General features: G+C 46.5%; 1 protein-coding gene across 3 annotated transcripts in view; it reads right to left on the bottom strand.

Annotated features, from left to right (window-relative positions):
• The window catches only part of PTAFR (platelet activating factor receptor), a 35,574-nt gene extending 19,783 nt beyond the window's left edge, over positions 1 to 15,791 (bottom strand). The window contains exons 1-3 of one of the 3 annotated variants that reach the window (XM_088790731.1): positions 6,161 to 6,357; positions 5,699 to 5,809; positions 2,894 to 2,964 (exon numbers count right to left, since the gene is read on the bottom strand). In XM_088790731.1, the coding sequence (XP_088646857.1) occupies positions 2,894 to 2,964; positions 5,699 to 5,755 (128 nt within the window). In that variant the 5' untranslated portion in view covers positions 5,756 to 5,809; positions 6,161 to 6,357. Of the gene's footprint in view, positions 1 to 2,893; positions 2,965 to 5,698; positions 5,810 to 6,160; positions 6,358 to 13,241; positions 15,191 to 15,230 lie in introns of those variants that run through there. The other 2 variants (XM_088790733.1, XM_088790732.1) reach the window with 2 other exon arrangements.
• Between the last annotated feature and the right edge of the window lie 1,394 nt (positions 15,792 to 17,185).

The raw sequence follows: 17,185 nt of genomic DNA on the forward strand, positions 1-17,185 counted from the left end.
TCTTCCCAGCCTAGTTGCTCCTGAGTCCCGCTGGTACCCTCATGGGTACCTAGGGCCAGGACCACCTGAGTCGCTCAGACCCAGATCTGCACCTCGCTCTGCTCTTTCCTATTTGATGTTTGGCTCTCAAAGCCTCCCTTTCTTAATTTGCAAAATGGTTATAATGAAACAACCTTCCTCACCAGGTAGCTATAAGAGTGAAATGAAACAATCTATGCAATGGTGGTTATTGCTCAATGGCTGTGAGTTCCTCTCCTCTTCCCCACACCTCAGAAAATGTTTGTTGAATGAATGAGTGAATAAATAAACAAACAAATCAGCCATTCACCATACCAGTCACATCTCCTCCTTTGAAAGCAACCACCGCAGCAACTGAAGAGAAATTGTAGGAATTGGGGTCAGGGGTCTGAGTTCTGGCCTCAGCAGTGCCACCCACCATCCTGGGTGACTATTTACTCCAGCTCTGAGCCTTGGGATCGTTATCTGCAAAATAGAGTGCCACACCCACCTCAAGCATTGTTGTGGAAAGGAAGTAAGATTTAGGAGTGATAAAAGGCAAATAGTAAAGCACTTGGTAAATTGAAATGGACTTAATAAACTGTAAAGGGGACCCTATAAATCTGTGACATGCTTCTCCCATCAGCCAGCTGAGCTCACCTCCAAACCCAGACCCTGAACGTCCCCCTCCTGCAGAACTAAGGGGCTGGGGAAAGGCTGTTGAGTGGTGGTCCTTCCCCATATTCGCATTCCCCCCCCCCCCCCCCCCCCCCCCCCCGTGTATGTGTCTCTCTCTCTCTCTCTCTCTCTCTCTCTCTCTGTCACACACACACAATCTGGCTCTGGATTCCCTTTGGCCAAAGACACACAAAAAGAAAGAAACAGACTGTATCAACCTTTCAGCTGATTATGTAATTATCCTGCTTCTGGGAACTGCTGGCTGTACCAGGCCCACCTGAAAGTTGGACATGCTCCAGGCACATGTGGATACAGCCAGAGCCAACTCCCCAGTGTACCCCACACGACCACAAACACACATGCATACACCAGAGGCTTCTCTGCCCTCCCACCATGCTGCCAAGGGACCTAACAGTGGCTGGTGAGAGAGGTGGCTGTGCTGGGGGCCCAGCATTTCCCTTTCTGGGAACTGGCTCACCTCCTAACCCAGCCACACTCCCCCAGGACAGGTCAGGGAGTGCTCCCAGGCTATAGTGTCCTCCTGGGCCCACATGTGGGAAACAAATGTGGGAAAGGAAGGGCTGCCACTGAAAAAGAGGACCAGGCCCTCTCCTCAACAAGGCCTTGCTCACAGGCCTGGAAGAGGGGAGGTCTCTCTGTAAAGGTCTCCCTACAGAAGGATAAACAGGATCCCAGCCTCTCATCACACCCCCACCCCCACCATACCAATCAGAAGCAGAAACTCAAGCCTGGAGACATATTTTGTAATTAATGCCATAGACTGTGAAACCCTTACCAAAACCTTCTTTGGACAGATGGGGAAATTGAGGCCCAGGGAAAAGAAAGGATTTGCCCAAGGTGACAACAGTGTCAGGGGCAGAGCTGGGACCAGATGCTGGGCCCCTGGCTTGCTGTCCATTCTCTTCTAACTACAACACACTACTTTATTGTTCATCTATTCAATTCATTAGACTACGCACCAAGCTCTGTGCTGAGTAAGGATAAAACCATGACCAAAACAAATTCCTCATCCTTAAGGCATTTACAGTAAGATCACAGGGTCAGAAAAAACAAAAATAATAATAATAATAATTGCAGGGTCAGTATTAATAGTAACACATTGGCTCACGTTTATACAGCATCTTACGATTAACAAAGCACTTTCCCACCCAGCCTCTTACTTTATCCTCCCCCACAAACCCACAAGGTCAAGACTTTAAACCCCAATCTGCAAAGGAGGAAAGTGTGGCTCCTGCATTGGTCAAGGACCCAGCTGGGAAACAGGAGCTGAAATCAAAACCCTGGTGCCCCCCTCATACCCAGGGCCATGTCTTTACCTCCAGAGCAGACTTCTTCCCTTGGCTGTGTTTTCAGTACCTAAAGGCAGGCACATCTTTTTCTTTTGCTTCCTACCACCCTTCAACTCCCCTCAACAACAACAACAACAACACACACACACACACACACTCTCTCTCTCTCTCACACACACACACACACCTGGAACACAGCTGCACATTCAGTCAGATCTAAATTAGAGCTGCCCGAACGCTTGCAGAGAGACTCTGCTGGTTCCATCGTTCTTCCCAAGTGAGCAAGTGTCTGGGCAGCAGCCCCGGTGCACCAAGCCCATGTCTGATTTCCTGCCAGAGAAGGATGGGGGTTGAGGGGGCCCGTACCAGCCTGTGCCCTGTCCCTACCACCTGGGACCTGATGGGGAAACTGGTTGTGGGCCAGGCCCTTTGTACCAGTTACCTGGTGATTGTCATCATCCTCCAGGAAAACCTAACATCCGGTGAGTTACCAAGTACCCAGTCCTGTACCGGATCCTTCACCTCTTCCAAGAAGCCTGCTGGAGAGATGGCATTATCCTCGTGACAATTTTGGAAACTGAGGTACAGAAAGGGGGTACAACATGTCCAAGGTCACACAACTAGAAATGTAGATGGCATTGAGCTCCCGTCTCATCACCATCATCACCTGCCAGGTAGGTCTCTGAGGTCACGTGCCTCAGAGAGCGAAAGAGGGGAGCTGGATTCCCTGGAAAAGTTTAGTCACAAGGAATTCTTTGTAAACATGACACTCTGGGCCTGAGGAAGATGCCAAGACAGTCCCTTAAAAACAAAATCACCATTTGCTTAGTCTAGGGACATGACCTGGTCTCCTGAGGACATTTTTCTATGTCTCCCCCTTGCCCAGCCAGAGCTGGGACCCCCCTTACCTGTTCCAGGGACAGCGGCTCCAGCTGCAGGAGCTGAGTGTCTCTGTCTGCAGACCCAGCCTCTGTGCTGTCTGGAAATTGCAGAAGTGAGGAAACAGAGCACACACTGCCCAGTCACCCCCGAGGAGGAAATGCTGTGACCGTAGGGACCATCCAACAGATGCCACAGGAACTCCCAAGTTGGGTCACCCAAGCCCTGGGCACTGCTCAGAGGTGTCTCACAGAGCAGAGGGGGCGGGGTCAGTGGCCATCATGCCAGGGAGCTGAGGTGAGAGAGAGAAAAACGCCAGAGAAAGCAAGAAATGAAAGAGTCTGCACTCCAGACAGACAGAAACTGAGCATGAGAGTGACAAAGAGGAGAGAGGAGACACGAGCAACTGAGTGACTGAGAAAAACAGAGTGAGAGGCAGAGAGGGAGTCAGGATAAAATGAGAGACGGAGGGAGAAAGACAAATGTAAATACAGAGAGAGCCCCTGAGATGGAGGAGATACCAGGCAGTTAAAACACAAAAGGATGAGACAGACAGTGAGCGTGCGCCTGTGAGTGTGTCTGCAGGTCTGTGTATATGTGTGAGAGAAAGAATTGAAAGAAAGGGAGAAAGGAGGAAAGGGAGAGACAGCTGGATTATTCAAAAGGATGAGAAGGGAGGAGCTCAGACTTGCTGCTGTGGTCAGAAGCATGACTGGGCTGGACATCCCTGGTGACCAAGGAGCCCCAGGAACTCCTGGGGACAGAGCGCTAGAGACCTAGGCGAGAGAGGAAGTGTCATAACACCCTGAGCAGAAGTTTAGCAGCAGAAGAGTTAGAGAGGGTGAATAGCTGTGGACAACTGAGGGGTGAACAGGGAGTGCATGTGTGTGTGAGTGTGTAAAAGTCAGATGGGTGGAGGCTTTGTGTGTAAATAAGTAAGGGATACACCAGAGCTCCCCTGCCTCTGATTCCAGGCCATTTACCCACTCATTCATTCAACCAACATTTATCGAGCACCCCCAGGCACCGGGCACCGTAGGGGACACTGCCTAAGGAAGCAAGTCCCTCAGATATCAGTCAGTCCAGCACCCTCCTGCACAGAGAGGGAAACAGGTCTGCACAGAACCAGGGTCCCACAGGGAGGCAGGTGCAAAGCAGAGCCAGGCGTGCAGGCTCCTGACTCCCCGGGGCAGGGTCCAGCCTCAGCTCCATCTGGGGGCTAGCCTCCCCCTGCTGACTAGGAACCCACTGCTGTCCCTTATCAAAGCCAAAAATGGATCTCAAAGGACAAACCACCTTTACACGTGCCTCAGACCTAAGAACTAGAACTCTCCCCCAGTTCTGCCCACATCGCCCACAGGTAGACATGCTCAAACCACTTATGCACATAACCCTTGCATGCGCATGTACTTTCAGTACATAGTATCGTGCAGACAGTCTCTCACAATTATGTCCCTTCCCTCACATGCACAGTCAGGTGCCCACATCTATCACCTCCTCACACCTGCCCAGAGTCACCTCCTTCCTCATGCTCATTTACCCACAGTGCTCCACGCTCCCACAGTGGCCCAGGCCTCCCATTAGGGACTTTGAGAAGGCCCAGTGTGGTCATCCCTCCTCATCTCCCTTAGAGGCCTTTTAAGGGTTGAGCGCCCTGAGACACAAGAGGACAAGGTCTGTTCATGGCGTTTAACCTTCACACAAACTGATGACCTGAAAGCTAAGACCCTCGCTCTGCTCCCCAACCTGGATCCTCTTTCCAAAAATGGCTTCACCTTCTCGGCTGTCCTTTAGCCGCCACACTCCAGGAGGGACATCAAACCAAGAAGCGACTCCCAGGATCAACCAGCACACATTTGGCCACAGTCTCCAGAATACGTGGCTCAAACCCAGGACTGTGCAGCTCAGCCTGTTTTTCAATCGTCCCTTTTATGTGTTCACATAGCAGCTGCATTTTGGTACCTCTTTTGAGATTATCAATGAGCAGGGTAGGTAGGCAGAGATTATTATCAACATTTTACAGATAAGCAAACTTAAGTTGACTTCTCCTTTCTCTCACACCCACATCCATCCAGTTATCAAATTCTATTAATTCTACTTTAAAATATATTCAACTCAGTCCTGGAAGTACACACTGTTCCCCAATAAAGTCCGGTTCCCCTTCCCCAATAAAATCTTTAAAAATATATACATATATATTCAACTCTGAATCTAATCAAGACTTGAGGTCTAACCTTCAGTTTGTAGTACACACAGGGGTCGGAGGAACAAATGAAAGAACCTTGCAAAGAAGCAATCAGCCAAATCCAGAATGTGGAACAAAGACATTCTATGGGACAACTGATCTGCTTCCCTCGATAGACCAACCACATGGGGAGGACACGGTTCTGGATGGAAAGAGACTTAAGAGATGCAACCTGTGGATCTTGTTTGGAACTTGGAGCATTCAAACCAACTGGGTCAAAATCAAATCAAATCAAATATGTCAAAAAAGACAGATGTATCAGTTAGGGTCCTGGGAAGAGCTGGCACACTTGAAGTGGACAACCTGTGGTTGAAGGGACCTGAAAGAGATACAGACAGGACCAAAAGAGAACCGGAAGGAATAGTGTAGGACTCCAAGGCTGCCAAGAGTAGGGAGCCCTTATCATCTGAAAGACTGAGGAGAGGGAGCAGTTACTGCAAGCCAAAGAAGGTAGCTGTTTGGAGAGGGCTGTCTCATGGGAGCTGAGGCCTTGGGTAGCAAGTTGCAGCTGAACGTCTGTGACCTGGCAGGCAGGGAACCAGGAAATAAATACCAAACCTCTCTCTTCTTCCACCGTCTGATGTCTTACTAGTGCCCCATTGGCTGAGCCAAAGCAGAAGCAATGCAAATGGATAATGTCGTCCATATAGATCAGTCTCCAGGGGCACAGAGTGGGATGGAGAAGGATGGAGAGTAGATCCTGAGAAGAAAACAGAAGATGCCCAGGACAGACATATTTGAGAAAATCAGGGAGAATTTAATATGGACAAGATTTTAGATGATTCTAAGGAATCATAAATTTTACTAAATGATCGTGATAGTGTGGTTATATAAGAAAATGTCGATATATATGGAATATCTAGAGAGAGAGAGGAAGGAAGGGAGGGAGGGAGGAAGGGAGGGGAAAAGGAAAGAAGGGAGGGAGGGAGGGAGGAAAGGAGGGAAGAAAGGAGGGAGGCAAAATAATGAATCCAGGGTATGGGTATTGTAGTGGCTGAATAATGGCCCTCAAAGATATGAGGTCCTGATCCCTGGAACCTGTATATGTTACCTTAATGGCGGAGATTTTGCAGGTGTGATGAAATTAATGCTCTTGAGATGGGGAGATTATTCTGGATTATCCAAGTGAGACTTAATGCAATCACAAGTATTCGGTCTAAGAGAGAAGCCAAGGGAAATTTGATTACAGACAGAAGAGGAGAAGGCAATGTGGCCACAGAGGCAGAGTGACAAAGCCACAGGCCAGGAATGCCAGCAGCCACCAGAACCTGGAAGAGCCAGGGAACAGATTCTGCCCTAGAGCCTTTGGAAGGAGCATGGCCCTGCCGACTCCTTGTCCATTGATACTGATTTCGGACTTCTGGCCTCCAGAACTGTAAGAAAATAAATGTGTATTGTTTTACGCCACCATATTTGCAGTAATTTGTTACAGCAGCTATAGGCAACTTATACAGGTATATAGGGATTTATTTCACTCGTCCTCTCTAAAACTTTTCTTACAAAGTTGTGTTTGTGCATGCCCAATTCACTACACTACCTATGAAATAGTCTTGCCAAAGAAATAGAACAGAATCTGCAAGCTCACCAGTTTACAGGAAATATAAAAGAGGAACAGATCGTAGGGACACTCAGCAAACTCAGTACATAGTGAATGTGCAGAACAAACAATAAATAAATGATAAGGGAGAAAAGAGACGAAGGGAGAACCTATAGGTTAAATGAGAAGTAAGAGACCTAGCAATGAATTGCTGCGTGTAAGCCTTTTTTGGATCCTGATTCAAACAAACTGTAGAAATAAAGGGAGGGGGGGAGAGAGAGACACACACACACATTTTTATTAGAAATTTAAATATTTACTGGACATTCAATTATAAAGAATTCTTGTCTTTTAGAGATACATACAAAATGTTTGCAGATAAAATTTTATATTTGGAATCTGTTTCAAAATAACATGGGGCATTCCTCAGTTGAAAAAATGGGTTGATAATTGTTGAAGCTGGCTGACGGCACATGGGGATCCATTACACCATTAAGTGCACTCTGGTATGTGCTTTCAATTTTTTATAATAAGAAACGGTTTTTTTTATTGTTTGTTTTTTAAAGTAGTGCAGGACTTCTTTAGATTTTAGAGATCAGAGCGCCAGTGAAAAAGAAAACGTCCTGATGTTACATAAAGGATAATTGTGTCTTGGAATGTCATTTTCTTGTGACAGCCTTTTATTATAGGACAACATATATAATGTTAGGTGCTGTATTTCATACAGTATAGATGGAAGTGAAAATGCAACCTGGAAAACTCTGCTAAAGGACAGAAAAGAACAGCAACAATGAAGATCTGACATGAACAATGCACATAAAGGGTTGGAATAAATTTGTTTCATGAAATTTGAGAATGTAAAAAAGCATTATACATAAAATAATAAATTATTGCCCAAAATATTTAAGTATTTGAGTAAATAAAGAAATAAATGAAATATTATAAGTAGGCATTGGGCTCTATCAGTGGTTCTCAACAGGGGCTATTTTGCCCTCCAGGGACATTTGTCAATGTCTGGACACATTTTTGGTTGTCAAAACCGGTGAGGGTGGTGGGGAGCAGTGTCAGGGGTGGCTGTCATCTGGTGGGTAGAGGCCAGCCATGCTGCTAAATATCCTACAATGCACAAAACAGTCTCTACAACAAAAATTTATTTGGCTCTAAATGTTCACTGTGCTAAGGTTGAGAAACTCTGGACTATATCATCTCTATTCCTAAGAGTTTATATATTCAAGTTGGCCTAAAAAACTTTTTTGGGATCTTATCATCGCAAAAATAGAAGATTGGTTATTTAAGGAGTTGCCTTATGTTTGGGTGTATAAGATATTTTAAAGTTTCCGTCATCAAATAAACTTACTTTTAATTTTAAACTAAATAATTTACTTTCAACTTCAAATGATAGATGACAGACAAATTTGACACTTTTCACCATCTCCACAGCTATGGTCCTGGTTCAAGCCTCCATCATCTCTCTCACCCGGATGTAACCCCCTCACTGGTCTCCCTGCTTTCACCCTTGCAACCCCTTTCAGTCTGTTCTCAACACAGCAGCGCAGTTGAGCCTATTAAACATCAGTCAAATCACATCATCCTTCCACTCAAAACCCTCTAGTGGCTTCCATCTCACTTAGAGGAAAAGCCAAAGTCCTTTAAAATACCCACAAAACCTGACTTCATCTTCTACTTCGTGCTCCCCCCACTCTAGTCCCACTGGCTTCCTGTTTTCCTCAACACATTCCTGCCTCAAGTTTTTCTCAGGTCTTTACTCAAATGCTACCTTCTCAGTGAGGACTTTCTTGATAACCCTAAAAAATTGCAACCATCCCTGGCATGCCCTAGGCCCCTACACTGCTTTATTTTTCTCCAAAGCATTTATCACATCTAATGTACCATATATTTTACTTCTTTACTTTGCTCATTATCTGTCTCCCCAACTGTATTGTACGTTCCTTGAGAGCAGGGATTTGTTTGTTTGTTTATTACTGTGTCCCATCATCTAGAACATTGCCTGGCACATTGTAGGTGCTCCTCCATAAAGTTTATTATTGAATGACTGAGCGAGGCTAGAGAGAGGAAATGACTTGTCCAAGGTAACATAGCTCGTAGGTGGTGGAACTGGAATTAGGATCCAGATACCCTAAACCCCATTTCAGTCCTGCATAACTGGTACAGAGGTTTTGTTAACTTCCTTTTGCTCTCAATCTTCCCTTCACTTAGACAACTGATGCGGACACTTCACTTCTGTGAGCAGTCCTTTTCTCATCTATAGATGGAGGATAATGTGGGAGGAAGAATACCCTAGCGAAAGAGCATGGGTATTAAAATCAGAAACTTAAATTCAAATCTTGACTGCCATCAACTCTGTGGCAACACTGAATTTGAAAAAAATCAATCTACCTCTTTGAGCCTTAGTTTCTTAATCTGCAAATTGGGAATAATCACAAGTACCTCATTCTGTTGCAAAGAATATGAGACAAAAATAAAATGTTATTAAGATTGGGGGAAAAAAGCACAACTATCATTTTCACAGGCATTATGATTATTTACATAGAAAACGTAAAGCAATTCCATGGACAAATGATTAGATTAGAACCAACAAAAACTTCAGCAAGATTTCTGGATGTACTATAAATATATAATAATCAATGATGTTTCTATAAAAAAAGTAATAAACAGAAATGACTCATTTTTAAGAAGACACAATTTATAATAGCAAGAAAACTATTCTGGCAAATAATTTTTTTGGAAGCCAAGATGTGCAATTTCCTCTTGATGGAGGAAATTATAAAAATCACTGAAAAATAATTAAACAAGAACTAGATGAATAGATAAATGTAATATATTCGTGTATGAGTGTCAATATCATAAAGATATAAATTCTTCCCAATTTAATCTATGAGCTCAGTGCTAGTTCAATCAAACTCCCCCTAGTGGCTTCCGTCTCACTTAGAGGAAAAGTCAAAATCCTTTAAAATGCCCACAAAACCTGACCTTATCTCCTACTTCTTGCTCCCCTCACTCTATCCCAATAGATGTTAATAAGGCTGGGAGGAAAAAAAATCACATCAGTAAAGCACTTGAAAAAAATCCCAATAGAGTTCTTCAAAGAATTTTATAAGGTGATCCTGAAATTCCAAATGAAAATGCGAAGATTCAAAACTACCCAAGACATTTTTGAAGAGCAACAGGACATATGAGCAATAAAGACACATCATAGGATTTTTTTCTATCATTTATCATCTTATCATAAAGTTATAGTATTGAGACAGGGTGGTATTAACAAATGGATAAGCAAATAGTCCAAAGAAACAGAATAGAGATCCTAAAAACAGCACACACGGAAACTTGATACATATGACAGAGTTGTCACTACGGATCAGTAAGAGAAGAGTAGATATTGGTGCAAATCATTAGGTATCCATTAGGGGGAAAAATAATAAGAAAACTAAATCCCAACCTCACACCATATCCAGAATTAAATTCCAACTGGCAATAAGAGCCTGACAATAAAAAGCAAAATATAAAAAGTTTTGGAAGAATATAGGGGAGAATATATTTATGATCTAAGGGTAGGAAAATTTTTCTTAAATTAAGACATAGAAATTACAAATAACAAAGAAAAGTTGAATAAATCTGACCACATAAAGTTTGAAACTAAAAAAAAAAATCAAAAAGTTTGAAACCGTATTTCAAAAGATACTACAAAAATAGTGAAGAGGCAAGTCACAGACCAGGGGAAGATACTTGCAATACATATATCAAAGAATTTTCAGGCATAATATAATGTAAATTCATACAAATTAATAACTCAAAGACAAACCCAATAGAAAAATGGGTCAAAGAAGGAGTAGGCAACTCATAAAAGAAAAAGCCTAAAGGCTAAGAAAGATAAAAATATGATCAATGTTTCAGGAAATCAGGAGTTCAAATTTAAACAAGCAACCACTAGACTGGAAAAAATTAAAGTCTGCCAATTCCAAGTATGGGGGAGGATGTAAAACAATGGAAACTCTCAAAATAGTGCTTAAAAGAGACTACAGATGGCACCATCAATTTGGAAATTAATTTCAAAATAAAGTTAAAAATATGTACATCCTTTCCAGGTGCACTGGCAAGACTAATATTTCCTTGTGTACAAGGACATATATATTTGTATGTTTCTATACAACTATCCTGTACACATGTTAAAATGAACAGAGCTGCATGTAATAACATGGACAATAAACACAATGCTAAACTAAAAAAAAAAAGTTGCAGGAGGAAAATTTAGTGTGATACTATTTCTCAAAACTTTAAAACATTATTACTGCCATGGCTACAATACACACGCACCCATATATAATGACAAATTCAGGATATGACTCCCTCTGGGGAGAGAGGGAGGAGGCCGGAGGCTTCTCTTATACCTGTAACATTCTATTTAACTTGGCAGTGGGTACACAGGTACGTGTTTAGCCAAGACAATTTGGAGAATGAGAAGTCAAGAAACATGCTGCATCATATATCAAGATCTACTATAAAGTTACAGTAATTAAGAAAAGGATAGACAAATAGTGCAAACGAACAGAACAGAGTCACTGGAGGAGAGGCATTACTACAAAACCAGAGATCCCTGAGAACCCAAAGGTCACCTGAGCAGTCAGTTTCTTCTGAGACTGTTTTCTAAGATGTACAGCCCCGAATCCTCTCTTCTTCCTCACTGGCATAATCTGTTTCTGACTCCAGGGCACCCTCCCTCCCTCCCTCCCTCCCTCCTTCAATTACTCATCCTCCCTCCAACTTTGGGAGTTTGAATCCCAACTCATACACTTAAAACCCGGACACCGGAGCCTGAGATTTTTCATCCATCAGGTGGGGATGGCACCACCCGTCTCACAATGGGATTAGGTCTGTAGTAAAGGACAGTGCCTGGCAGCTAGTCCTTGTCTCCTCTCTCCTCTACCTCTTCTTCTCTCTCATCCTTTCCCTCCTCTGGCCAGGGCGGAGTCCCACCTGATCTCCCTGTCCAGCCTGGACACACCTTTGACAGCAAAGTGAGAACTGCTGAGGGGAGAAGCCCCCAGCTTATAAGAGGGGTCACCTCCTGTGTACTGGATCCTGAAGGGAAGTGTCAGGGGTGTGGCCAGGGCCTTGGGGAGGTGGGGGGAGAGAAGATCCAGGCCCAGGGGACTCAAAGGTGGGGGGGCCCTAAGGACTTCGGGCAGGAGAGGACTTAGGACTTAAGTTGGAAGGAGCCCTCGAGCTTCTGGCCCTGCTCCCCACCCAGGCAGACAGAGGCAGCTTATCTGTGTGCCTGGGCAGGGGGAGGGCATGGGAAAGCCCCCAGAGTCTGGGCACTGTTCTTGGAACCCTTGTATCTAGAACACCCTATGGCAGTTCTCTCTAAGAGGGAACTTGTGTTTCCTCCAGAGAGCGAAAGTGGGTGGCTGGAGAACAATGAGAAAGCATCTTTTCCCTGTGTATTCTTTTATACCTATTGAACTTTCAGTGTGCACATTGGTTATCTCTTTAAAAAATAAAAGTAATTAAAAATAGTTTAAATTACTATTTTGGACTCTGGTGGCAGATTTATCCTTACCTAAATCCCATTGCTGCTTCCTAGCCGTGGCAGATTGGGCAGGTTAACCTCTGAGCCTGTATCGCAACATAGCTGTAAAACGAGGCTGAGTGCCTACTTCACACAGGTACTGTATAATTAAATAAGATCCTGCTTGTAAAACCATTGAGCATGACATCTGACCCACAGAAGGCATGTGACAAACGTTAGCTAGCTTTTTGTATTATCAGCCTGTGCTTAGTCCCTGGGCATAGGAAGCAGCATAAAAGTCCCTCCTGTCGCGTGGCCAGGACCCCGGGTTCTGCTCCTGGCTGCTCCCCAATGCACAAGCAGGGCCCTACGTGGGTGACAGTGGGGGTGCAGCCTGCGCCTGCCCAGGCTGAGGATTAGCACCCAAGGATCTTGGGGACCTGTTTGGGGGTGAGGGGTGTTCCTGTGATGTATACAGGTGGCTGCCTTGGGTGTGTGTGTGTGTGTGTGTGTGTGTGTGTGTGTGTGTGTCTGTGGTGTAGATTTGTTTGCAGTGAGTGAGGGGAGGGTCTTCTGTGGCTTGCATCTGTCAGTGCTGTTACATGTTACGTGTCTATAAAATGTGTGTTTCGTCCTGTGGGTAATGACATGCATCATGTGACGGGATTGTGTCCGTTGTGGCAGTTTGTGTATTGTGTGTAGTGAGGGTCATGGGTTGTTTCAGTGGATGTCAAGTGTCTGTTGTGTGTTACGTGTTTGTGAAGGGCCATGAACTGTGTCAATGCATAAGGGTGTGTTTGTGTGAGGTGAGGCAATGCTGTATCTGTTGGTGATTGTGTGTGCTAAATGTCTTTGAGGGGTGAAAAGGTGTGTGCTGTGTCTGTGAGTGACGAAGGGGCATTGGGTGTCCATGAGCAGGTGCTGATGGCAGGGAAGTCACACACAACCCAGGTCTTCGGTCCCCACCCCCTCTCCCCCACTAGAGCTTGACTAGCCTCAAGGATTCTGCAGGGCAGCTAGACAAAGCAGCCAAACCTGACCCTCTCACCCAGGCCACCAGCCTCTTACCTGAGAAACAGCAGGGACAGTGGTCTAGAAGGTGACAAAGAAGCTGAGGGGACGGTGAGGGCCGCAGAGAGCATGTTTCCTGGAAAGCTTCTTAGGAAACTCAGGAAGCTGGGCAAGGAATGGGGAGGAGGCAGAAGGCAGGTCCAGACCTAGGTGTGTGACTCATTTTCCTCTATGCTCCAAACCCACTTCAGCAGCAGCAGGACAAAGAATTAGGGGAGGCCTGCCTACTGGCTCTGCTGGGTCAGCAGGGCATGAGCCAGGAAGCCAGCTCCTTGGGCGGGCCCCCAACCCCAAGGTCACAGGGGATACTCACATCCAGCCAAGGAATCCCTCTGCATATCAGCTCAGCCAACAGGGCTGGTCCCATCCAATGTGTATCCCCTCTAGAAGGAAGGGTTGGGCCTGGGCTGGCAGAGGAAGGAGAAACTGGACCCCTTGTCTGATGGGGAAGATGGGCTCTGACCTAGGAAAGGACCCAGCCCTCTCCTCAGGAGCCCTCAATCTGAGGGAGAATACAGGCCTATCTTCAGGAGCCCAAGCTTCAATGGGTGCAGTCCCAACACCAGTGAGCCCCAAGCTCATGGAAAGGACCCAAAGCTGCTTTCAGAAGATACACCGTCTGACGGGACACACAGCCAGTCTTGCTCACAGGAGGCCACCATCCAATGGGTGACACAACCTGCCCACAGGTGCCCCCAACCAAGGAAGAGACAGTCCTGCCTTCAGGGATACCCAATCTGCCGGGCAACAACATTATGCCTTCTGATACCACCTTCATCTGAGGGGGGACGCAACCATCCCTGCCCTCATGAGCTCCCAGTCTGACAGAGAAGACAAATCCTTGTCTAGGACTGCTCTGGGGTCTCTACCTTTGGGTGTTCTGTGCTGAAAGTTACTCCTTATCTCCACCTCCACCCCCAGATTGGGTTTAGCAGGAAGCAAAGGTGTAAGGCCACAGAGGAAAGCAAACTGGGCCATAGCATAGGTGGACATTCTCAAATACCAACTCAGAATCCGCTGGATCATGGTTTGACCGCCACCTCTGGTCGTCAGCTTGATGCCTCCATTGAGCATCTATGAGCCTCTGGTTCCTGGGTCAGTAACTGCGACACATACTCCCTACGTTACACAAAGTATGATGCCTGGCACATAACAGGAACTCAGTAAATGAAAATCACTTTATTTAGCCAAGTTCCTGTCTAGTGTCCCAGAATTAGGGGAGTCAGATGCTTTCTCCACATCTGTTGGAGAACTTGTTAAAAATCAACGTTCAGGGGCGGCCGGATGGCTCAGTTGGTTAGAGTGCGAGCTCTCAACAACAAGGTTGCGGGTTTGATTACCCTATGGGATGGTGGGCTGTGCCGCCTGCAGCTAAGACTGAAAACAGCGACTGGACTTGGAGCTGAGCTGTGCCCTCCACAACTAGATGGAAGGACAACGACTTGGAGCTGATGGGCCCTGGAGAAACACACTGTTCCCCAATAAAAATTAAAAAAAAAAAAAAAAATCAAAGTTAATAAAAAGCATTTTCTCAGAGTCTACTTTGAGATTCTGATCCAGCAGTGCTGGGGGTGGGGGCCACCAGTTAAATGAATTTTTAACAAGCACCCAGGAGATTCCAAGGTAGGTGGCCCATGGAACAGAGCAGGATTGAAGGGACTCCAGAGGCAGCCAGCAACTAGAGAAGGGAAGTCAATTACCTAAGGGCTCTTTCTAGTTCCGCTTATCTACCCCTCATCTTAAATAAGGGCTGCCCACTGAACCACAAGGTGGGGGGAGGATACTCGCATCTCTGACAGAACCCCAAGCTCTACCACCCCCCACCTCGTGCAGGACCAGCTGTCCTTGCCTGGTGTTACAGCACTAAGTTAACCTGGGAGCTTGAGAAAGACCCACTGTCTGTCTCCCCACCACACACACACCCCACCCTGAACCCTGAATCCAAATCTTCAGGGCCTGCAGAGAATGTCTTTTTAACAACTTTACCAGGTGTCCTCAATCCTCTGATCTTGCACCCGATTCTTGGAACAGGGACCACCATGCTGAAGAGAGGGGCAGGGCGAGGTCCTCACTGTGCAACGGCTGCAAAGGGCACCTGGTTTCCTGGCCTCCGTAAGAGATGAGGAAGCTGAGGCTCACAGAGGTTTCAAGACTTCAGTCTGTCTGACCTCACACGCAGGCCTATTGCCTCCATTTGCAAGGTTTGTGCTTTTCACAATCAACAGGATCTCCCTAGAGTTCACGGAACAAGGACAGAGGAGGTCTTTTTACCCTCCTTTTACCGGAGGCGGAAGCTAAAGCCCAGAGAGGGGAAATGACTTGCCCGTATTACAAAGCTAGTGAGTGGCACAGCACATTCTCAGTAAAGGGACTGCAAGCCCCTCTGTGCCCGTTCCACGATAGCTATGGGGGGGCACGGGGGGGGCGGAAGGAAGAAGGAAATGGAGAGGGGCGGATCCTGCTTCAATGAGGTTCCACCCTCAGGGCAGGGCCGGACTCTCTGCAGCCTCCAGAGCACTTACTCCCACTTCCACTGGAGTTCCAGGGACGCAGGAAGAGTGAGAAGGTGGGACCTGGCTGTGGCTGCTCCTGGCAGCTGCTGAGACTACAGTCACGGGATGGGGGCGGGGGGCCGGGGCGGGGTGGTGCGGGTTGGTGAGGTTTGGGTGACTGGGCTGCCAAGGGCCATGGCTGATGCTTGAGGTGATTAATTCCCTTTACACACAAGGAAGTAGAGGCTCAGGGTTGAAGTCTCTGGGCCAAATGCCAGCATTCTAACTCTACCTACCTTCCACTACACCTGTGCCTGAGGCAGCCCCTCAGGCAGCAGCAGGCTGCCCAGTGGGAGGGGTCGGGGTCTGGCTATCTGCTATTACTCCCAGTAAACCACAGGAAGAGGAGTGAAGTGGCTCATCACGCCCTTCAGTCTCTCTGGGCCCTGGCACTCCTCCAGCAAACCTGTCCTGCCCAAAGAGCCCCTTAACCTATTCACAAATGTAGTGGCTGCAGAAGCTGCTACAGCCACGGGACAGCTCCGCCCCGGAGGCGTCTTGATTGTAGCTGCCTCAATTCCAAGCCATCACTGAAAAGACTGCTCTGAGCAGGACTGAGAATGGGCTGGGACCACTGCTGACCTTCTGAGTAGGTCTGGCTAAAATGTGCCAGAAAGGAAATGGAAAGGCTTTGATCCATCTGGGAAAATAGGATGTCATGACTGAACCACAAATTCCTTAATATGACTTTCTGATCTCCCTGGTCTCACCCCAACCCACTTCGATGTTCCAGGCATGAAAAAGGGCATTCAGTTCCACAAATGCGCTGTGCTCTTTCCTCTGGGTCTTTGCACATGCCGTTTCCTTTGACTGAAACATCTTTCCACACTTACTCATCCGCAGCAATCTCCCTTTCTTCCTTCCTTGCCAATAAAACTTAACTGGAAACAGTAGATGCTCAGCTCCAGGGCAAGCCCTGCTCTATAGCCTGCCGTTCTCCTTTGCTGTTTTCCCAAATTTACAGTTAGAGGTGGCCATGTGACCATTTTCTGGCCAATGACAACTTTGGGGAAAATTCTGGCTTCCTGAATGAGTTCTGCTTGGCAACTGGCATGAGGTGTGATGCTGCCACGATCTTCTATCAACTGTAAGATAACAAGACCTCCGGAGAGGATGGAGGGGAAGCACGGCAAGAGCCAGGTTCCCTGGGGGTGCTGTTGAGCCCATGAACAATACCTGAAATTGCCTGCCACCAGACTTCTTATGTGAGCAAATACTCCCCAATTTGTTTATGTTAGGGATTCCTCATGGAGACATCAGCCTCTGGTTTCCAACTTTAAAAAGGTCACGTCCTCCAGGAAACAGTCCCTAGCTGCTAAGAATGGGATCAAGGGCCCTCTCCTCAGAGCAGTGGGCACGTTGTGCCTTTCATGATCTCTGCACCTGTTC

This window comes from Rhinolophus sinicus, chromosome 14 (genome assembly GCF_057876585.1).
Source record: "Rhinolophus sinicus isolate RSI-liver-muscle chromosome 14, RSI-T2T, whole genome shotgun sequence".
NCBI classification, from domain to species: domain Eukaryota; kingdom Metazoa; phylum Chordata; class Mammalia; order Chiroptera; family Rhinolophidae; genus Rhinolophus; species Rhinolophus sinicus.